This window comes from Botryllus schlosseri, chromosome 16 (assembly GCF_051294905.1).
Source record: "Botryllus schlosseri isolate E-star chromosome 16, Bs_hap1, whole genome shotgun sequence".
NCBI classification, from domain to species: Eukaryota; Metazoa; Chordata; class Ascidiacea; order Stolidobranchia; family Styelidae; genus Botryllus; species Botryllus schlosseri.
In genome coordinates this window covers 17,994,014-18,018,209 of record NC_137251.1, presented here as the reverse complement: position 1 = coordinate 18,018,209, position 24,196 = coordinate 17,994,014, and the positions used below count along the sequence as shown (strand labels likewise).

General features: G+C 41.0%; 2 protein-coding genes across 12 annotated transcripts in view; both read left to right on the top strand.

The window, feature by feature from the left end:
- Positions 1-24,196, top strand: part of LOC145459256 (uncharacterized) — a 128,688-nt gene that overhangs the window by 34,551 nt on the left and 69,941 nt on the right. The gene's annotated exons all lie outside the window — the stretch shown is intronic.
- LOC145458654 (uncharacterized) lies at positions 190-9,788 on the top strand. The gene is made up of 7 exons (XM_080337090.1): positions 190-326; positions 718-872; positions 2,088-2,284; positions 2,353-2,505; positions 2,866-3,039; positions 3,928-4,085; positions 9,683-9,788. Exons 1-7 carry the CDS (start codon positions 190-192, stop codon positions 9,786-9,788), a joined length of 1,080 nt encoding a protein of 359 aa, XP_080193216.1.

Genomic DNA, 24,196 nt, shown 5'->3' with positions numbered 1-24,196 from the left:
TACGGCATTTACCCCACCCAACCATTAACAAAATTTTTAAATCACATTTGTAATTTTCGAATGCAGGGTGTGATCAGACCAGTTGAGCCTATACCTACTTATTTTGCACTGCTAAAAGAGTACAAAAACAATTTTCGGATGTGTCTGCCCCGAATCGAACAATAATGTTTACGATCGGGTTAATTGGAGATGTATTTTGCCTGCTCCTCAATCTATGTGCGCGACCACACCGGCGACAGCAACCACATTGGCGTCATCTACTACAGCCCAATCAACCGAAGGACCAAATACTGCTGTTACGACTATACCAACAACACCACCACCAGGTGAGCTTATGGGACTGATACTGTTTCAAATTGTTTATGGTGATTGTTGAGCGACGTTGACTGTGCTTTTGACAGCTTTCAAAATGACGGACTCAATAAGGTTGTTTACAGTGTTTGTATTCAAGATTTCATTTCCCTTGATTTGTGAAGTGCTATCACTGTTGTGGTATAGATACATACCTACAGTGTTCAATTGGTGATAAGACTGTTGTTACACAAAATTATTTTGAATTTTCTACCAGTTACTCATGATTATGCCTACCACTCGTTTTTTTTTCAATATCAATATATTACCAAATTGTATACTGAAATTGTGCACCTGCAAGAGTGTCTTCACCTCTACAGGGTTGTTAATTAGTTGAATCATTTATCTATTTCATTTGTATTTAAGACTGTGCAATCTCTTCACAGGCTGCCCGGAATCCTGCATACAGTCATTAACATGCGAAAATCTCGACGATTTCAATCCTCTTGATCCTCCGTATTTCGAAGATTATGACTCATTTTTATGCACCGGATGTGACTGTCCCACTGGGACTACGCATGGTAAGTAGCAGAGATGAGCACGGATTAGGATTAGGTTTTGAAAAAACAGGATTTGTGAAATTTTGTCGGATTTGGATTGGATTTGGATTAGACATTTTTTTCAGAACGGATTAGGATTTGGATTGGATTGAACTATTTTCTGGGAGATTGAAATGTCGTGTGGCGAATGGTGACAAACTTTATTCAGATCAGTTATTAATGTACTTATGGTTACTTAGTTATCTTGAATCAAGTGAATCGTTGGTTGTGAAAGAAAATTTTCGAATCCCTCCATTGCATAAATTGGTATTTTTTCTGAATTTCCAGTTGGAATCGGATTAGGATTGGACATGGACTTGAATATGAAAAAAGTTATGGATTAGGATTAGGATTTGGATTTGAAGGTTCGGATTTGGATTGGATTAGGACATAGAAATTTCAAATCCGCTCATCTCTGGTAAGTAGACCATAGTATTTTGTGACGCAAAACGCTGTTTTCTACGGTATGCGATTTCCTGACTCCTGTTACTCTTCGCAATTTGTATGAGTGGCTGCAATACTGTTGTTGCTTACTTGCTCAAATTTGCTGTAAGAATTGTCATTTTGAATCCGTGCTCATACCTACCCCCTGTCTTCTATCTGGATGATATAAAATTATTTGCCGATAAATGAAAAGCCTTGTCTGTTTACTTTTCTTTGCGGAATTCGTTCTTGCAGAGAACGAATTTTTTACAATTTTGGTTTTGAAACTTGGCAATTGGTTTTGTGGGGGTGTTTACATCACTTTTACGGTTGAAATTGTTGTGAGAACCGTGTGAAATAGCCCATGTATCGAAGTAACCGAATAATTTTCAAAGATTACATCCATTTGTAGTCTGATTAGTCATTATGCATATGTTGCGATGATACATTTTGCTATTTTGAAAGTAGCTACCCTAATTGACCGCTAAAAGTATAATACCGCTCGACCAAATCTACTTTGTGGAGCTATTTACCGGATTACTTTCCTGGCCTTTTATTTTCATCTTAAATCAGTTCTGACATATCTTGGAAATCGCGCTATACTTCTACTACTAATTTAGTAGAATTTTACAGTCTTACTTCTACCTCTACTGGATTACCAACGCTGGCTAATTTGACTGCGTCTGCTCATGACCATCAACATTAATTTATCACATCAATAATAATTATAGAATTGCCCACCGACCCTCAGTAATATTCGATTTGTAATTTCAGATGACATGTGGAACACGGAACTGTGTTTGAAATTCCCCACATGTGGCGGTTGTGAACTGGAAGGCAAAAAACCCGTGGCTGGTACTCATTTCGCGAGAGGCACGTGCGAACAGTGCACTTGCCTGGTCAACGAAGAAACAGGAGAGTATTATACAGAGTGCGAGCCCTTCTGTAATTTATCGCCGTCGGATTGCCGGGTGAGGAGATTCTCTTCCTGCTGAATTAATTTAGGTTATCGTAAAGTTTTGGATATTATCTGTTTTAGACTGGCACTGTACTTGTGGATGGTGACGATATTTGCTGCCATTGTAAGGAAACGGCCACTGCCACTGTCAGCACTACCACTATCTCTACAAGTACATCGACTCGTTGGATTTGCGGTTATCATTGTGTTGTCGACGTTACTTGTGAGCAAAGTGTAAGTGTTTCGCTGTGTTTTCTGCAATGATTGTCAAGATTAGTTTTGTCTCTTCATCACAATAAGTACACATGAATTGAATCCTATCAACACTGCTTCTATTCTATTTGGGAAATGTAGTAGCATGCAGGCTATCGCATTGTAACCGGTAAATCTGCTGGAATACTTCGCTATTGACCACCTCTAGGATTTAGCATAAATACCTATAGATATTATTGAAATTGTGTCGCAATATGTCTTCCACCCATCTCACTCCACGCTCAACATGGCCGACATAACTATTTTTTTCTTGCGTTCAAAAATAATTGGTTTTTATGTCACCAAATGGCCGTAAAATGGTTCTTTCCACATGCAATGCAGAGAGAGTATGCCGAAAACCAGTTACCGCCGTTCGAAATTGATTGGGATGGCAGTTGCGCAGACTGTGCCTGTCCGTCCTTGGCGATTAGGGATCATATGTGGGAGTCTGGAAAGTGCATTCGAATGCCGGAGAACTGTCCGCAACCGTGCATGGTTGATGGTGAAGAGAAGAAGGTGAAATATTTTGAACTTGTATTTGTATTTTTGTACTCACATTTCCTCGATTCTTGTTTTTGAAAACGAATAGACTCGATTCATTTTTCCTAAGAAAATGAACCAGGGGGTCCACTGACCTACTACATTTCCCTTTTTCATTTTGAATAAACTCAAGTGCTTTAAAAAAAGATCAAATTTTCAGATTAATTTTTTCAAAAACAAACAGAATCGCATAGTATTTCGAATCAATATACTTAACTGGGTCTCGACTCTCGAGTCTTTGCCCGTGACTCGAAACGTCAGTGTGAAACTTTCATTTGAGAGCAGTTATTAGGATTATGACATACTCTTTATCTATATGCCATATATTTCGACCACCTGTGGTTATTTATGGTATTGTAGTGCCATATATTTGGGACCGACAAGATAGCGAAATGGTGAAGCGCCCGGCTTCTTGATCGTTGGGTCGTGGGTTCGATCCCCTGCCTGGTCAGACCAAAGACCTGATTAGTAACACTGGTATCCATGACTTCCCTGCTTGGCGATCAAGCCGCTCATGCATTACTGGAATAGCATGCAGGGGTGGCGCAAGACTTAGAAAGCCGTCAAAGGCTATATCTGTACTTTCCTTGTCCAGCGGCATATGTACAATTGTACATCATGGTATGCAATGCATATGCACAGATCGTGTGTATGTATATCATGAGTCGGTGTATATGCCGTAAAACACCAAGGACAAAAATAAGCCAAGTCCCTTTCTCTTTTTCTCTCTCGTCCATAGAGGGAATTGTAGCAGTGACTCAATGGGGAGTTGGGGACCCGCATTGGTTATCCATGAAGTGAATTAGAGTGTCAGCCTTTTTAATGTACATCAAAAATCTATTTTTTTCCAAACTTATGACACAGGATGGCGACACATACTTTAGAGGAGATTGCAAAGTTTGCAACTGTACCTACGCCGATGGAATCTACAGGGAACAGTGTGCACAATTCTGTAAACTTACAGAGGAAGATTGCTTGGCGCAAGGCAAAGTGCTGTTAACTGGAGGCGATATATGCTGCCAGTACGTTGATTACAGATCTGCGTATGTTCTAAATTGAAACTGCGTCTACCAATCCGCACGATGCGCTACGGTTTTTGTTAATGGATATAGACTAGAGCAGTGGTTCCCAACGTGGGCGATATCGCCCCCCCGGGGGGCGATTTGGCGGTCTAGGGGGGCGAAAATAACGAATGGGGGCGATAGGGGGGCGAAAACGGACGAAGGGGGCGATAGGGGGCGAAAGCAACGAAGGGGGCGATAGGAGGGCGATGGTGCGTTAAAACGGCTGTGTTGGAGTCGGGACCGAAACTACAGCAGCTCAAACTCCACAATTAGGGGTGGGGGCCCGAACTCGAGTGGGGCCCAAAATTATTTCGTGAATTAACATGAATTATAAAGTAATCTTTTAGAAATTCATGCAACTTTTTTCAGAAATTTTTCGCGCTGCGCGCAATTTATTAATATCATATATCTTGATTTTGGGATAGGCTACCAGTCACCCAACAAAATACGCATGATTTATGGAAATGGGAGACTTCGGCGTCGGCCATTACTGCGCCACGACGCACCAAGACATATGAAGTTTAAGGCCATGTAACATGCGACTCCGAGAAGTGTGCCAGAACGATCAGCAGCGAGAAGGCCTTGGCCGAAAAGGAATGCGTTTGTGCTGACCGAAAACTTCTATACATACATGTCCATATGCGCCTAAATGGCTGGCGTCGAATGTTCCTGTCCTAGCGACTTTAACCCTACAGGAAAAATGCCATCCCGCAAGGAAAAAATTATTTGCCAGTACAGAAATACCAATTTGAAATCATGTGCCTCTTTTAGTTTGGTACGTTTTGACGATTTCCATATCTTCTGACATAGCAGATATAGGAGATCACGAAATAGCATCATGTACCGAAGTCAATATAACAACGATTCCGCCAGAAGATGTTTAATTATTATTTAGGGGTCCTACCTTTTCCAGCCACCACATTCAGCTCTACCGGTAAATCTGATTACGCGGGCAGAAAGAGGATAAAAAATTGATAGCAATATATATGCAATTCCCGACCATATTGACCGATTCAAACATGAATTATATAAATTTGTCGCGCTTCGCGCGTTTAGGCGAAATACGGTGACTCACCAAACAGTACATGAAATAGGGTATAGCTGATATGTAGCGACATAAGGCCCACTGGCTGAGGGGGTGTGGGGTTTGATTTATCACCTATGGCGCCAAAGACCAACTTCTGGGGGGTTGACGAAGTGCTGTTTTTACTTTCCCAATATTTGGGGGGGGGCGATGATCGGTGTGGAGCTTCAAAAGGGGGCGATGAGTCGAAAAGGTTGGGATCCACTGGACTAGAGTATCATAATTGTCTACCAGTGCGAATGCACTAGTTTGAGTGGCTTCAAAGAAAATTATGCCATCCGCTCGTCATCTAAATTAACTTTGTACTTTCCGGTTCTGGGTTTATTTGTTACTTCATAGAAATGTGATTGCGGGAATCGGTTTACGGTTTGTTGGTACATCAAGGTTTCAAAGCACACATAGGCCACAGTTGTAAAAGACTATGTTTCGCATTGTTGGAATAACTTGAAACTCGAATAAATCTAGCAATAAATCTTGACTTTGATTCGATTACACTAATATTAGTACCTAGCAGTGTTGGGGTGAAGTCACTAGCTTCGAGTCACGAGTCATCTCGAGTCATTGCACATTTTGACTCGAGTCAAGTCAAGTCAATCTATTTGCGAAAGTGACTCGAGTCAAGTCAAGTCGCAATTCAAGTCAAATTGAATCTTCGAAGCATGCGTGATCATTCAAATTCCATAACCCGTTAATCTTGTATGAATTAACGAATATAAAGTTAAATATACATGCAAAAATCTGTTGTATCGCTCACGCGCACGTAGAATTACTAATGAAATATATCAGTAACTGTATATCTACATACGGACTGTCAAACATATACGGTCTGCCCAATGAATCCGAATCACAATGATAATAATGGAGCAAATTCCAACGCCCCCGTATTTCTCACAACGCACACACAGAGTCACCATCCGCATAAGTGGTGTCTTGCAAAAAGCCTAGAAGTGGGCCGTACTATAAGTCAGCCGTTACCAAAAAAATAATGCATATCGGCCTGGTGTAAATGACCATAGTAGTCGACAAAAACCATGAATACCACAAAACAAACAAACACACACAGGGTTGACGCCAGTATAAAACTAAAACAAAGGGAGCATAAACATTCCTATTTATGGAATCTATGGATTTTGAGGTGATATTTTGAAATCGTTTGACTGGTGCGGCCCGCTATAGTGATCTGAATATTTGAAAGTTGAAAGAAATTGGTATCGCAACTAACTATCTACACATCCGTGAGAATTTAAACGCATACACTATATTTGTTCGATTTAAACCAGTGGTTCCCAACGTGGGCGATTTTGAGAAACAAGGGGGCGAAAACACCAATGGGGGTGGCTTGGGGCGATGGGGGCAAAAATGTTAGAACGTCCTGTGAGATTTAGGAGAAATGTGGTACCGATGGATGAAGAATTGCAAAACGGTCTCTGGGACTCTGGCCCCCAAATCTTCAGCCAATAAGAGCATGTCTTTTGCTGACTCAACACTTTGATACAAGTATATACAATAATCTTCACCAGTAGCAAAAACATTTATTAACGTTCAAAATCTGTTGCTCGAACGTATCATCACTCGGCGGGTCGGAAGGAACACGACCTGGGAAACTGTGAGACATACGCTCAAAAACTTAAATATTCAAACTTTTCTTGCTGTGTAATATAATCTAAGCTACAGCAAGCCAAAAAAGAATGTTTGGTCACAGCCGTGAGCCGTCAAGAAAATGGAATAAATAATACCTCAAATGTTGCCATGAAATCACGTTTCAATTTAAGCACAAACTTACAAATTTTGGGGTACATGCACATTGCCAGTAAGTCGAGATTTTGACTCCAAATCGGTCATTATAGCGATAAAACCTAACAGGGAATTATTAAATATAGCGTCTAGGTGTTCAGGCGTGTTTCTGTTGTTGCATGACTAGTTCCAACTATTCTACTTGATTTGTCTATGGCAGGAGTGGGCAAACTTTTGAGCTCGCGGGCCGCATTCAACATCTGAATCCATTTGTGGGCCGCAGTATATAAAATTGGGATTATAAACCCAAACGCAATATTGCTTATTATTTTCTTCTATGTTGCAGACTGTCCACTGTTATGTTTATTTAAATGAATACACTTGATTACTTCACTGCCATGGAGGTGACGAGTAACAAGGCCTTTATTGGCCATATCGTCACCTCCAGTCAACTTTTTTATGTTTGACGAAGCAATAAATGTATGTCTGTCTATCTGTCTGTCTGTCCGTCTGCCGTATTTGATTATATAGTGAGGACATGGGAATAATATATATGCTTATTTAAAGCAAACCAAACCAAATATTGCTTCGACGATATCGTACACGCGTCAGAAACAGTGGCGAGATTTCATAGGCTGGTCGACCTCAATAACCAATTTGTCAAAACTATAGAGATGAAAGTCGGTTGTCCCTATTCTTAGAACAAGATTGAAATTTAAATCTGTGAACAGCTATCTGTTCATATATTTACTAATTCCACTTTTGGATTAGTTCCATTTCCACACAATGCTGACAGCATCATAAACATATTAGCTTCAAACACGCTTCTACACTGTGTAGATGAAATATATAAATACCCTAATTTTACGAATACAGAGAACGAATCTACCTAAGACACGGCCGAATCGTTTTTTATAAGCACATCACTGAAATGATTAACACTGGAGTGGCCAATCTGGAATCACACTAGTGATCCGAATTATGTCAATCTCGTTTAGGATTTCTGTGATTTTTAGCAGTTGAAACCTTTCAAACTTCGTGGGCCTTGAGATCGGGCTGTCGCGCCAGAAATTAAACATAATGAATAATATAGGAAGTATTTACCTCAGAACAGTGGTTCTCAAACTTTTAAAACACGCCCCCTTATGATGGCAAAAGAGTTCGCACCCCTCCCTATCGTCATATCACAAAACGCAACCAGGACGCTAGCAAACTTATCGGATAATTAGATGGCATGGAAGGTTACGGCTGTGGATAACAAATTTTTAAATATGGAAGTCAGACTGAATACAGAGCAATAATTTTGAATGGGATTTCGGTTGAGCTCGGCTTTGCGCCCCCTTCAGATGCTTTCACGCCACCAAGGGGGTGCGTCCCCAGTTTGAGAACCACTGCCTTAGAATTATCATGGTGAAATATACTAAGAAAAAGTTTAATCAAGTCCAAGCATTAATTCGATTTTTAGTACGCATTTTATCAATATTTTAATAAGTTTCTTTAGACTCTCGCGGGCCGCACAGAACGGTGTGGAGGGCCGCATGCGGCCCACGGGCCATAGTTTGTCCACCACTGGTCTATGGTATCAGTGGCCTCAACTTGGTTGAATAAAAGTCCGCCACTGGATGGTATTGAATAAAATATATGTGGCGTTATATAACGTGGTACAAGCCCTGCAATTTACATTAAAAATTATTGCAGGTTTGTTTGTGTTGATTGCTACAAAGAAAAAGGAATTCATTGATCGAAATTTATTTTACACCCCAAAAACAGAAAAATCTGTCAGGTCATGCAGGTCAAAGTTTTTAGCATGTGAGGAAAGATTCTGCCAGCATCCAATTGTAGACAAATTCACTGCGTGTAATCATGGGATTATAATAGATAATTTTTCAAGTATTTTCGGTCCCAGTGTCTCATCGGTACCACATTTCCCCAATATTTAACTAACACGGCCAAAAATGCACGTGAAGACAGCATATTCTGCATATTGCGCGAAAGTTGACTAAAAAGGCTAACTCAACGGAAAGTCGACGCGGAAACCAGTTTTCCTAGAACCTACTCGGATAAATGACCATTTTAGTCAATTCACCAGCGATCAGAGTTAATTCAATAAATTCCCCGTATATTTATGTCCTCTTTTTCGAATCAGTGAATATTGGGGGGGGCGAAAACTTGCAACGAGCTTGATAGGGGGCGATGAGTCGAAAAAGGTTGGGAACCACTGATTTAAACCATACAAGAGGGTTGGTAAAGGTGAGCGCTGTGTAATATAAGCACAGAGCCGTCTAATAATTAGCGATACGTTGCTATTAGATTAATCCACTACTACTGCTACGACAACGTAAGCTGTGATTATTTCGTTTGCGGTCAGTCATGGCCTACTAGTAGGCCATGGGTCAGTTTATCTGTCATGCAACAACGGAGGATCAGTGAAACGTAAAATCAGTGAATGACTGATTGCTCTCACAAGTGACACTGGCGTATCGTGAATAATTCGAACATACACAAGATGAAGTGATTTAATCGACACCGTTTACTTGATGACTTGAAATTGACTCGTAAATTTTCTTTGAGTCACGGATCACTCGACATTTTTGAAGCACCGAGTCAAGTCAAGTCAAATCATTTTTGCAAAGTGACTGGAGTGAAGTCAAGTACGAAAAATTTGACTCGAGCCACTGGAACCTATAGTCCTATTATTAATTATTGAGGTCAAATCATTTTTGCTCGAAATTTTAAGGTGTGTCCCAGTTACCGCAGCTGTATCGTCAACAACAGAGAAAACAGCCACAACTGTGGAAACAGAAAAATCCACTACAACAGGTAATTATTTGATTTACTGCTGAAATTATCATCGTATCATGCACGATAAGGCGTGTGATTTTCATTGTTTCCCCGGATAAGGGAGGTTGCTTTATCGATATTACCACGCGTAACCATGCCTATTCAATACCTCAATGACACCTTACCGGTCACCAATGAATATCTAGCGGAACAACACGACACCATTCTAGATGGGTGCGCTTTAAAACACACAGCTCACAATGCAATGGAAATCGCATATGTTCTCGCACTCACATTTCGAAGAACAGCCTGGATCACTCGGACACTCTGACTGATCCCCATCGCATGAAACATTGCAAGTGCAATGTGCTGAATAAGGGGGTATTGGTGTGGTGATTTCTGATGCTGAAAGTGTTGACGCTAAGAATTGAAAAATTGAGCATTATTTTTCTTGTTGATATTAGTGATAATTTACGAAAGACTATATCGTATCCCGAAAATACGTATTTAATGTTCACGCAGACGTGGTCAAAGTAGTCAGCATTGCTACTCAAGTTTGACTGATGATGCTAGAAATATAGGTACAATCTTTAAAAATATTACAGCAGTTACTGTAATGGTAATTTCAGCTGGCTATTTAAAACACATGACAGTGACTTAGCCCGAAACTACTTAATAGTCAGAGTCTAAGGCTAAGGCCAGAACACAAAACAATTTTACTAGTAGTGATGCTAACTTGTAGAAATGATTGGACAACGTCCAGTCTGTTGCAGTAGCGATTGTTCTTATCGCCTAATAAGGTCACGTGCTCCAAGACAAGTAGGCCTACTTGATAATGTTTAGAATCTTTGCCTTCGTAATCTTCCGGGTGACTTCCAACTTCAGTCTCTCTCATTGCGCGTGCGGAGGTTTATCTTTGCTGCGGACCTTCTTGGCTCGGCTCACCATCAATCTGGGCTTCTTGAAACACCGCTATGGCAGTGAGGTTGGCGATGAGGAGCCCAGATAAACCTCCGACACGTAGAAACGCGGCAGAGTCGAGACTAGAACCAACAACCATTGGTGTCGTGGCGCCGTTAGCACACTGCGCCACTCGCTTCCCCGATGAGCAAGGACAAGTTATAGGCTGTTATGTCTGGAATAATGTTTTTGGTTCGCTTGGTGCTCATAATGAATCAATTCTTGAACCAAATTTCATCCCGTAAATCATTAGCACATTGTCTGGACATCAACTCACACCGCAACATTATACTTCCAAGGATTTGCTGTTAACAACTTTGGATGTGTAGTTAAAACATTAGGAAGCAATGATTCAAGCCATCTCTTGCAGAATACGAATAGTTCATTGATTTACAAAACGCCTCATTTCCACGAAGGATGAGTTTTAGCGGTATCATTTCCAATCCTATTCCATGATAGGATCAAAAGCAATTGTAATTATATTTTTATATGCACCTTCATGGTTATGCAAACATAGCATTTCTGCTTTGACTGAAATTAAAAACTGTAGCAAGTCGTGCATATGTTCGAACATATGTTCGTATGAAGCAGCATATAGACATCGTATTATTATTCATTACCACGTGAAAATAATTTTACGCAACTTTTCTATGAGTGTGCCGCGAGCATTTTATAAGTTTTCTAGTGTGCCGCCAGCCAACGAAGGAACATTTAGATTGTGTGGTTGTCAATTATGGCAGTGTGGTATCGTACACATGAAAGTGATAGTTGTGTCTCTATTAGCTCGTGTAAGTCCCCAAGTCTGGTGAGTGAATAGCCCAGGAAGTTTGTGTTTGACACATCAGCATGCGACACTTGCTTTTCAGGGCAGAGAGTAATGTTTATAGTTCACCACGATAATATTGCAACCCTCTGATCAAAGTAGCACGAATCTGACTAATTTGTTTGTCGCCGAGCGTTTTTAGAGCGAGATGAGCCAAACGAGAGTTACGAATAGGGCTGGGCAAAATCGAGTACCTGAGTGATTCGATTCTGAATCACGTAATATACTTCGAGTCGAGTCGAGTAATCGAGTATCACTCATTATAACGTCACAACAAAATGTAATATGTAAAAGTTCCAATATGTACCTTTTGTGCCACCACAAAGAATATAATGCCCGTTATCTAGCAATTTAAAGATACTTTTGGTATTTCTTCGACCCTACCGATTCCATTGCACTTAGTTACAATGTTGTAGGAGGGTCCATGACTTCAGAAATGTTTTTCTGGTAACGGTCGTAGCTTTGTATTATATGTTTTTTTATGCTGCGATACGCCCAATCAAGGTTTCAAGGCTCACACAGAGGAAAATAGCATCCAAACAATATCTCTCGTTGATAAAATAACTTTCAGTTGCGAGTTGCGAGGAGTATAATTTCATTACTCGAAAAGATCGTCTTTTGCTACTCGACTCGAATCATTAAAATAATTACTCGATTCAGATTCGAGTACTCGAATCATTGTGCCCAGCCCTAGTTAAGAATCATTGCAGGGTTCAAGCGTTGACCCAGATATCCATGTCACCGATCAGTTGAACCAGTGGTTCTCAAACTGGGCGGCGTGAAAGCATCTGAAGAGGTGCGAAGCTGTGATTACCTGAACAAATTTTCCACGCTCGGCGCGATTTAACTATAATTCACGGTTATTGCTCTATGTATAGTTCGAATTTCATATCTGACAATTCTCTCGTCAACAGTCATGCGACCAAGCCATTCGCTGGGATCGCTAGCATTCTGGTTGCATTTTGTGATACCGGTATAACGATATGGGAGCGTGCCAAAAAGTTTGGGAACCACCAAGTTGAACCAATTATGCGGTTGCAATTTGCGTTCTGATTGACCCACCACAGGGGGTTAATCCAATTCGAACTTTCTGGATACAATCATCTTTACAGCGTTAGTTTGGGTAGCCCAACATGAGTTGAACTTAATCATAGTGTAGCTGTAAGTGGAGCCAATGGCACTTTTTTTGGGTAGAACGTCTGGCTTCTCGATCGGCATCAAGTAGTCGATTTAGAGCAGTGGCTCTCAACCTGGGGGGCGCGAGAAACTGACAAAGTCTGTATGAATTCTGGCTAAACATGTGTGTTTACAACCATTCTGAGAAGACGATTGTTGAAGATGAAACTTATTTCGTATTCAAGAGAGCTCGCCAAATTCAAACTCCAGCAGTCGCGCTCAATTGAGTATAGGCTGATTCCAACTTCATTCGAGCAAATTTTTGATATTCTTTGCATATTTAGAGCAATTCCCACGTGTAAGTTATTTATTAATTCATAGCTTTGGCAGTAGCCTAAAGCTCGGTGCGCTTCGTAGCTGTTGTTAATAGCTGGTGAACTGCACTCCCTAAGACAGACTTAGATGCAATTTAGGTTGCCCGGTTTCGCCCTCAATCAGGCTACCCTAAATCAACACAATTTAATTCAATTCCAAAACTGAGCAAATTTAGGATGGCAGTTTTGGAATGATGCAGTGCTCTCCGTAGTCACTACCAGTAATAGGATTGTTTTCAGTGCAACGTACCTTGAAATAAATTGATGTCCTGTCCAATTTTTTTTTGCTATTTTCTAATAAGTTTGAGGACATTTGTCAGAAATGTTAAAGACTCAGCAACTGGAATGCGGATTTAAACTTGGCATAAGACATACCATACAGGGATGGGATGGGCAACCTGCAGCCGTAGAAGGGAATTTGTGCGGCCGCCGACATGCAAATGGAAATTACGAATTCACTCGCAAATTTTTGAGAGATATTACTTAATCTTGAACTTTTCTTCGCGCTTCGGGCAATTCAACATAAATTCATTTTTCAATTTTAATATAGTAGCACCCTTCTCAATCTGTGAGCCGGAATCGGAATCGTGTGCTCCTCGTGATGCTGCTACTAATAATTACGGAATTCATTCGTGAATCTGAAAATTTTTCGCGCACTGCGTGACAATATGCAATCCCAGCAACTATTCATAACATTACCACTCGCGATTTTGGTGCGTAAAATAGAATGAAAAGTAGAATAGTCCGGAGTTCATCGGGAATGGATATGGAAAGATTAACACTGGTATTTTGCGTCCAGTTAGTTGATTACGGCTATGCCCTGGAATGCGGTCTTAGGCTACATTAGTCGAAATGCGGCCGTGATTAGCAAAAAGGTTGCCTACGTCTGTATTGGATGATGTGCTCTTTTTGACATGACGTTAAGTGCAGGGGAGGGATCAGGGGGCGCAATTTTTTTGACCATCGCCAAGGCGGGCGCATGTCCAAAATGGTTGAGAACCGCTGATTTAAAGTGAAAACATCTCAACCATTGGTATATAACAGTGCTTTTCAACCTGTGTGACGGTTCTGTGGTGCGAATGGTGTGAATGAAAAATCCGCGGATGTGTGCGAATGGAAATCGTGAATAATTGTTAATTTTCCTGACTTGGAATAATGCAAATAAACCTAATAGGAAATTCAAGGGCAGTGTAACTGTTGTAGTTGAGACGCAATTGTAAAAACTTGTTTAACTTGCTACGCACTACTAATCGTATCTCTCACGAGCCGTATTGAATTAATATTTTCGCACTATAATTATTACGTAGCCGAAAGCCTAGTTCGGAAGCTGGTGTAGTGGCAGACATCAGACATACTATAGATCAGTGCTCTTCAACCGGGGTTTTCGTACACCCTAGGGTGTACCAGAATTTTAAAAGGGTGTACCAGTCGGATGGGGTGTACAGGGGTGTACCAGATTCGAATTACAATGAGCCGATGGCCAGCTATCACAAAGGCAGGTTTATGCGTCAGTACAGGTTGACGCACAGGTTAATGAGCAATATGGCAATACTCTTCAACCGGGTGTTTCGTACACCCCAGGGTGTACCATAATTATTGAAGTGTGTACCACTCGGATTGGGTGTACAGGGGACAGGGGTGTACCAGATCCACATTATGATGATCCGATGATACGATGACTATTATAGCTAACACAATAGATAGCCCAGTTTACGCTTCAAAACAGATTGACTGGATGTGTAATATCGTACAACGTGATGTCATAGGCAAATGTTTCTTATCAGTTAACCTTTGGTAATGGACTTCTTACTTCCTTTTCGAGGGTTCCATACTATGCATAACATGCCTGTATTGCATTCTCGGTAATGACCATTCTCGGTGGTGTCCATTCTCGGTATTGACCGGACACCCTTTTCGAGTAGAGCAGGGTGGACTTAGCATGTGTTTAGCTTGCGATATCCGTCTGATGATTCTCGAGGAAACCACCGCTACAGCTCAGACATTTTGAATTGGCGCTTTCCGCGGCAAGCTTATGAATAGCACAGAATACATGCTTGCGCAGCCAGGGGGTCGAGTTTGCGAACCACTGCGTTAGATGGGGGTCCAGTGACCTCGAGCCCTGATTCGTATTTAGCATTTACTATACGTTGCAGCCTTGCTCAAATGTTCATCCTTATTTAGGCTAGGCCAGGGGTTCTTAACCTGCGGACGTACGGCCTCATTCAGCCGCAAACTCATAATTTTGCAACCTACACATATTTAAATTAGCGTGTGTTGGCGGGCGTCATTATGCAACCAATTGTTGCTGGTTCCGGTCTCGGCTCAGTCGTGTTTCTATGTGTCGGAGGTTCATCTAGGCTCCTCGTCGCCGTCGTAGCGTTTTGAAAAGCCTAGCTAGAAGAAGAGTGAGCCGATCTCCAAAGTCAGCAGCAGAGTCCTGAGAGTGGACGCACGTTATAGCGAGAGAGAATGAAGAGTTGGGAGTGCGCGTGCAAGCGAAAGTCCTCATTACCCAAAGCAAAGACACTAAACTTCAAGAAATGCACTGTCGTAGCGCACAAATTCTAAACATGCGATTATCGCCACTGTCATTGATGTGTAATAGAAATACTAATCATAACAATCCAAACAATCCTGGTGGGAGGCCAAAAAATACCAACATGCAACTAAGTGATTAATAAAAACCGGAAGATGCATCATTAATATTGTGCCCAATATTTTCGAAGACACCCTCCATCAGCTCTACGGGTTAATCTGATCACGTGAGATGTGAATGAATAAACTTTTGACAATAATATGTGAAACTACCCAGATTTTCGATGAAATCCATTCAAAGGGCAAAATTCTCTCGCTCCACGTGACTACACACATAATTCTAGTATATTTTCTTGACATTTATACTCGCGATTTTGGTACATAAATTATATATTGTAAGCCTGCAGGGATTATTATTAATATATTCTTTATTCACAGTAAGAAACTGGTCAATACACACATGATCCGGGGAGCGACCTGCACCCAAAGGAAAATAGCGAGATTGGAGTAAATTTTTTGAAATTTCAGTAATGCAGTCAAATTGTTATTCCTATGCAATGCATGGAGAAGTCAATTACAGAATTGCAGTAGATGAAGAATTGGCAAGGGTTACAGAGCAGAGGTAGAGATGATTGAAAATGAAGAATCGAAATTACAGAAATGATGCTGTGATTCACTAGTATAATTTTAGTCGAGTGGTGCATTCAAGGCCTTCCGAAAAATATGCACAGTGCCCAATAACGTGATCTTTTGGATCATGTCGAATCGAACGTTACCCGGAATCTGTTGGATATGTCTCATGAGATTTTTGCTTACGACCCCTGTAGCGCCAATGACGATCAGTACAATGTTTATTTTGCATCGCCACATTTTCTCACATTCCATTTTGAGGTTTGCGTATTTGGACTGCTTTTCTGATTCTTTTTGTTGTATATTGTGATCAGCTGGGACAGCCAGCTCAATGAACAAGCATTCTCTTTTTTTTTATAGTTTGATGATCATATCCGGGCGGTTTCTTCTGATTTCGCGGTCAGTTATAACTGGTACATCCTAGAGAATTTTTACCTGGTCGTTTCTGTCACTGGTCACATTTTACAGTGGTGCTTCTCGCCATTTTCAGGCTATGTGCACCACGACACGAATATTTGTAATGTTTATAAGTCTTTGTCTTTGTGGTAATCTTGATGGGGACGACTTCTTCAATCTTTCGCACATCCAGACGTCAGTCTCTCTCGCACCCATGCGTCCCCGTCGGGGTCTTTGCTGCCGACTTCTAGCACGGGTCACTTTCAATCTGGGCTTTTTCAATGCACTACAACTACAACAGTGAGGTCGGCGATGAGGAGCCCAGAGAAACCTCCGACACATAGAAGTTGGTCCGAACCGGGATTCGAACCACTGACATTGCTGGGATGTTTTGCTTCTACAATAAGAAAATTTGCGCAAGGCATATCTCAAGAAATGAGTGAAGGCATAGAACACCACAAGGTCTCTCCGCGGTGTTAAGTTCCCAGTATCAAATTTCATATGAGTATTTGTCGTCCATGGGCCATGGCCACTCCCCGCTGAAATCCGGACGTATTATGTAATCAAAATGCGGCTTTCTGCGTTATTGGTGTTTTATATGGTCAGGGGTGTACGAGTTTTGAGAAAATGTTAAAAGGGTGTACCACGACGAAAAAGGTTGAAGAGCACTGCTATAGATTACCAACCTACGTAGGTTAGTAATCTATAGACATACGGTATTTCAGCCCGTCTGAGCCTGCCACAAGCTGACAAAATGACATCAAATTGACTTCCTGCTTTATTTCCCTATATAATCAGCATATTCTCGTATGAGGATAGTAGTAAATGCCATCATTTCAGACTCACATTTGCAAGTTACGAAAATTTTTACCACTTCAAGGTTCATCAAAGTATGGACCGCAACGGGTATAATTTTTGGGTCGACACGGCTGACCTGATGAATGAAGTACTTATCGGGCAAGATTCCTTAATCAATAAATTAATCGCGTATTTATCTACCAATAGAAGGAGTAGACCCAAATAGTATTTAAACAAAGATTTTGTTAGCGTGACATTTTGAGGATTATGATATGATGGTATCTATATGATTTTACGATAGTGGGTCTGGTGAGTCGACCATCCAGAGTCGTTTATAGTCTTTCGCGCTGAATTTCGTGAATTCAGCCTACCATGCCAACTCGAATAATATTATTCTTTTCGGCAATATTGACAGAAGAAGCGCCTCGGAATAGAACCAATCACTTTGTCGTTCTACCTTGCTAATTGCCCACTACCACGAAATGGCTTATATAGCCTAATTGCGCGTAGCGAGAAAATATTCTATAATTCCTTACTGAATCGGTCAATAATATTGGTAATTGCTTATATATTGTTATACATTTTTTATCCTCTCAGAATTATCAGATTTTCCGGTGTGAGCTGAGTGAGGCGCCGTCGTCGACAAGGCACGTAATTCTTTCGTGACCTACGGTCTGTTGAATAGTGAATAGATATTGAAATAACCCAAGCGCATGTACTAAACTAAAGCGCACACCATTCCAAATTGTTATTTCCTCACTGGCAAATAATTTTTCTTTGTGAGATTGTATTTGTCCTGTGGGGTACTGATTGTCAGGACAGCGAAATTCGGCGCCAGCCATTTAGGCGCCTATGGACGGACAATTTTACATATATCGGTCTTTTCGGTTAACAATAGCCAGTCCTTTTCGACCATGGCTGCCGAATTTCTGGCAACCTATTCGGAGTCCTATGTTAGCCTAAACTTCATTTTGTGTTGCTGCGTCCTGGCGCGGTAATTGTTAACGCCAAATTGCCTATTGCAATAAATCATGCGAATGTCTTAGGGGACGGGTATACCCAATAATCAAGACATTTAATGACGCCAAATCGCGCATGTCGTGAACAATTTTTGGAAAAAGTCGAAGTTTCAAAAAATACTCTATAATTGATGTTCATTGACGAAATAATTTTGGGCCACCTTCAAGCTCGGACACCCTCAACTGAGAGCTTTGAGGTGAGGCAGTTACGGTCCTGAACAAAATGAATGAATCGAAAACGAATGATCGTGCAAACTGCCTGGTTTCGCGAGTCAGCTCGCACGACTTGAACTTCAAATAATACAGCCTATAAGTAATACAGCCTATTTACCAGTCGTATATGGGCATTTAGTACATTTGTATGCATTCTACAGCATTAACGGACAGCGTTCGTAACCTTTCAGTTGCTGTTTCTAGTGAGATCATGTCATCTTCCGATGGAACAAGTAAATCCCTTCATGAAGCGTGCATTGCATTCGTTCCCAAGTCGGTATGTACACCTTCAAACCCTTGCACCAGAGAACTGAACTCTCTGTTTTAATGCGTGAGCGAGCAAGTATAAAATTACGGTAAATTTTTCGTTACAGAGGCCATTGTCACTTAGTGACTCAGTGATATGAGAAGAAGTCAAATGTTCGGGGTAACTTCTGAGCAAGCCAATCAACCCTTCTCCTTTCCTTCCATGGCTGATGCCCTGCACCAATAGTTACAGATGTCAGCGTTGTCAAGTTGCTGTTGTTTGCTAGTCCCCTCTCCTCACGTTTGACCGGCCAGCATTACGTCTACAAATATATCCACTCCGATAGAATACTCCAATACAACTAGCGTTGCAGTGTCCGTGGATTTTGTCCAATGCAAGGTTTCAAAGTAGTCTACGCGGCAACGTGTTTCAAAACATGCGACAAAAGATCAACTGACATTACTGTTACTTTTCTTGTCACTATTGAATCAGACAACTGCAGCTTCGAAATTTGTTAGGTGAAGTTGTCCTTGCTGCTAAATTCCGGAAACAGCGGAGATTCTCACAGTATAGTTTTGTTGGAGACACACCTTTTCTAGCAGATTTCATGGGTTTAGAGATATACCAAGCAATTTTGAACAATGCCTAAAAATATGGATTGCTGGGCCTGAGACCTAGCTAGCAACGCTTTTTTCTAAGATCAGGTGATATGTATAACTCCAGATGGAACTGTCCGAAGACCTATTCAAAACAATAAGAATCTAAACTCGACCATATATCAAGAAACCAGAACACATTGACGAATGAAAATAAATCTAACGAAACAAAGACGGTGCGATAAGAGAGCTTAGGTAGCTAAATTAATATGCAACAATAATGTGCCGGTAGTAATTGCGATCATATTGAAAGAGCTCGCGGGCCGCAGAATAAGCGTCTGTGGGCCGCGGGTTGAGAACCCCTGGCCTACTGCATTCGCAAAAACTTGGAAAACGTATACTGTACTTCGATATAGAAGAAAAGCAACATACTCAAGCTCGGTTCCAATCAAATCAGAGCGGTCGGAATGTCATTCATTCATACATTCATCCATCCATGCATACCGAAATTCCGATCATTATAATTTCAAATGGATTCTATTGACGTGTTTTTTTTTACCTCTTTATCGCTCGTATCGTATAAAATTCCACGCAACCGCCGTCCGTTTTCAATATGACTTCTGAAACGGGTCAGATAATCGCTGCTCTATACAAATAAACACACTCTTCCTGTATCAAATAACGCCCTTTATCGCACAATACACGAACGAAATGATTCTATTCATTCCTATTTGCCTACCAGAGAGAGGCGGTGTGAACGTTGCGTTCACAAACGAAACTTGGTAGGCTCGGCTCTGTAAATCTCATTCATGTAATACAATTTTTTACGTGATTCTAACGTCTGTAGTTAAAATTCTTTGTATCTCGTACGCTCTGCAGTGGTGCGTGTGGACGGACCGGACCCATTGTTACCCCCGGACGGTGCGTGGTAGGCGGACCCCTTGTTAAGAAGCTATGCTAGTGAGATGAATGCCTTATTATTTTACAGATGCGTTCTACTTATCCCCGTAGTCCCGCAGCTTCTCTAAATTAGATTAAAATTAGAATTACTGAACTAGTGAAAACTTAGAAATGGTACCAAGTTCAGTGCGTATTAAATCGAAGCTCATTCTCATGCTAATGTATGTAGCCTACACCAAGCTCGGCTCGTTTCGCTAGTTCTTCAATAGCATTTTCAGTGAAACCATAAAATTGAGTTAAAATGAAAATGAGAGTGTACAAACATTTTACAAATTAGAATAGAATTAGATAAATAGATGGAGACGCTTTTATTTGTTACACCAATACACAAAGAGAAATACGCATAACAAACTGGCAGTTTGGACCAGGAGACGACGAGGGGCCTTGAGGCCTTCTGACTCTAGGTCAGTTGCCAGTTGCCACCCGTTGGAGTGTTTGGTGCAGACTATGACGGCTATCAGACTATAGAAAAATTTCTTAAATTAGATTAAAATTAGATTACCGGCATTTTGCTCTAATTAGAATTCTAACTACTATTATATATGCTGTCGAAGTCTTCTCAGTGGTGCCCAAACATTTTGAATCAATTGCTCCCTTGTCGTGCATCGCCCCTGTAAATGTAGAGGTCATAAGTAAGGTTATCCTACAACTTTTCTGTAGTGTTCAAGCAGGTTGTATCCACTTACAGAAGTAGCTTTCCTTGTATACTATTTCTACTTCAACACTTTTTTCGCCCCCGTCTCTCAGCATCGCCCACTTTGGGAACAACGGCGCTGCGTTCATATTCAAGAAATTGCTACTTCAATAAGATACCTGCATTTTCACCACCAAACGTCTGTTCATATGGTTGTTGCGTCAAGTATACAAAAATACAAATACAGCTAAAAGCAAGCCACATAATGTAAAAAATGAATCATTAGTACATTGTTTCATTAATTTGCTAATATCTTTTAATTTCTGTAATTATTTCCAATTTCCTAGTTTTGATGATGCCGCGGGCCGTAGCGTTTAAAAATAGGGGTACAAAGTGTATTTCCAAGTAGGCCATATCTGACGGGACCTTCTAGCCTGGCATCAATACGCAATGTCGTGAAAATGTGATGTAGGCCTACTATCGTCATATTCACGCCTATGGCACGAAAAAAATCACATTTTCAGGTACGTAAATAAATTTGTTGTTGTACTTGGCTAGGGTTACCATGCGTCCTCTTTTAGGAGGATTTGTCCTCCGTTTTGACTTTTTTTGAAAGTGCCCTCGGAAGACGCTCAAATGTCCTCTTTTTTTGAAAATTCTGGCTAAATATCGGGGACAATTCGACTGAGACACAGTAAATCAGCACCAAAGTAACGCTCCGGTAGCTCTTTCGGGAGCTGAGCCGTAAAGCTGACCTTTTTTTAGTTAAACAACGGATAATGTGCGAGAAAGACTGTATTTCGAGAGTTGAACCGTAAAGTTGACCTTTTTTTAGTCAGCAGACCACGAATTAGGAAAAATTTACCATTTTTCAGGATTTTCCTCCGGTATTGCAAGTCTAAAAATTTTGAAAAAAGTGTCCTCTTTTCAGATTTCCAAAATATGGTAACCCTACACTTGGCATACCTTGTCAAAATAATGAGATAGAGACATAATGTGAGGTGGAAATACACAATGAAACCGTAAAAGCTGTTGCGCCACGATTTTGCTGCTAGCGGACATTTGACGTGCCACAATGATAGGTAGAATATTTTAGAATTTAAAAAGGATTGATCTGATATCAGAACATTTTAGCAGCGTATCCCGATCCTGGTTTCAGGCATACTCCTGATAATTAGGCTATTGATCATGTTATTGCCAAAGTCAAGCTAAATCGGCGCTAGATTTACATTCGAATATTGAAATAGATAGATAACAACATAAATATAAAATTAATGCGTGCCGTGTGTTTGAGACCCCTGGTGTAGGGTCAATGTACCTGTTTGATGAGAACGTGATCAGACCAGTTGACATACAAGGTCGTATCGATCATAACTACCCGATACTAAACTCTGTGCGTACTTATTTTTCGTTAATATCAATTTTGACGTTTGTTTGTTCTGTATTTCGGTTGGATGAAAATAATGACTCTTCGTCTTTTGATACACTTTCGTGATTCCCCCAGTCACCGATCTTCGTCAAAATCTAAGAGAATTACAGTTCGGTTCAGTTTGTTAAGAATTTCATCAATTCAAAACACCACAAGACCGCGATACAATGAAAAGATGGGAATTTATTAGAACGCGCGCACCACACGTGGAGAAGAGCTGACTCATCTTCTGAAGCTTGATTCAGAACATCAGGCAAACATTTGTTGGATAATTCTTTTTGTGCGAACAATTATCGAGACGCGTCGTTAGGAGATGCCGTGATATAGGGATGGTGTGAACCTCTGAAAGGTTCAGGTTCGTGTAAACCCGAACCTTTTTGAAAGGTTCTGTGTGAACGCGAACGTGAACCTCATGACGTCACTTGACGTCATTATGCTAATTCTAACCCTACATTTCATTGAAGTGGTAACCCATTTGTACACGATACCTAGCGACGACATCATGCCACAATGCTGAAGTACATATTGCCGCTTTACACGTCGCCAACTGGAACAATCAAATGATATAGGCTAATAACACCGTAAAATAAACATCTCTCGTCGCTTTGCCAACAATTTCGACAAGGACTTACCAGAGAATATAAGCTGACGTCTTTACGGCCTTGGCCAGACCGGACAATGTATTCGGCGTCTGAGGATTGCTACATTGATAGTGAGCAGAGTGTCAAACTTGCTACCGATATTACGTCATTAACATGTTAGCCTATACAAGAGGAGCCAACACCTCAATCGCACGGATTTGGTTTTAGTGATTAAGTAAAAATATGAAGTCAAGACTGATCCCCGGTACGCCTGCTAAAGTTTTCACATCAGAAAACGATATCAATCTCACTGGTGGCGGGAATAATCATCATTCGCTGACTACCTATTTCGCCTGCGATGTTGTGCGATTGCGGGTCAAGCTCACAGCAGTCACTTAATACTCACCGCTACGGAAAGCTGGATATTTCGAGCAATCTTTTATAATAAAGCAAGTAAAACTTTTGAGATTGTCAAGGTGCATGCTCGTTTAGTGTAGATTTTTTATGCTGCCAGCGCCCTGCATAGAGCGGCCCGCAGTTGAAATGCAATAAATTTGAATCGAAAATGTTATAATGAAGTGAAAATTGTAATATATGAAAAGGTTCACAGTGCAGAACCTACCAAGGTTCTGTTGTGAACGCGAACCTCTAAATTTCCGAGGTTCACACATAGAACGTGAACGTGAACCTCACGTTCACACCATCCTTAGCCGTGAACACTTTCATTTGTGTGACTTGACATCGACTTTTATCAAAATACCAGTGGCGGCTCGTCCTATAGGGCAACTGGGGCATTGCCCCACCTAAAATTCTGTTCAATAACAATTTAACCATTTATAGACGCACAGCAATCAGTATATACCGAGATCACGGCGAAACCCGAATTATTCTTGTGCTTTCGCTAACAAATGCCCATACATAGCGAAGTATCTGCGAAAATCGAATTCTCTTCTGTGTTTTCGCTTTGTGAATGCCTAGCCGGGGCTTGCCCCGGTAGCGCTCATAACAAGCTTTCACTATCTATTCTCTCAAAGCCGCGCACAATAAAGAAACGGTGATTTACTCTCTCCTATTCGTAAAATGGCCGAGCAAGTGGGGCAACTATGCCTGTCGCCCTTAAGGTGTGATGTAACAATCGTATCTATATCTGAACTCGGTT

Coding starts and splice junctions, on each gene's coding strand:
- LOC145458654 (XM_080337090.1), top strand. CDS start 190: ATGTATTTTGCCTGCTCCTCAATCTATGTGCGCGACCACACCGGCGAC. Junction 327..717: donor ACCAACAACACCACCACCAG/GTGAGCTTATGG, acceptor TTTGTATTTAAG/ACTGTGCAATCTCTTCACAG. Junction 3,040..3,927: donor TTGATGGTGAAGAGAAGAAG/GTGAAATATTTT, acceptor CTTATGACACAG/GATGGCGACACATACTTTAG.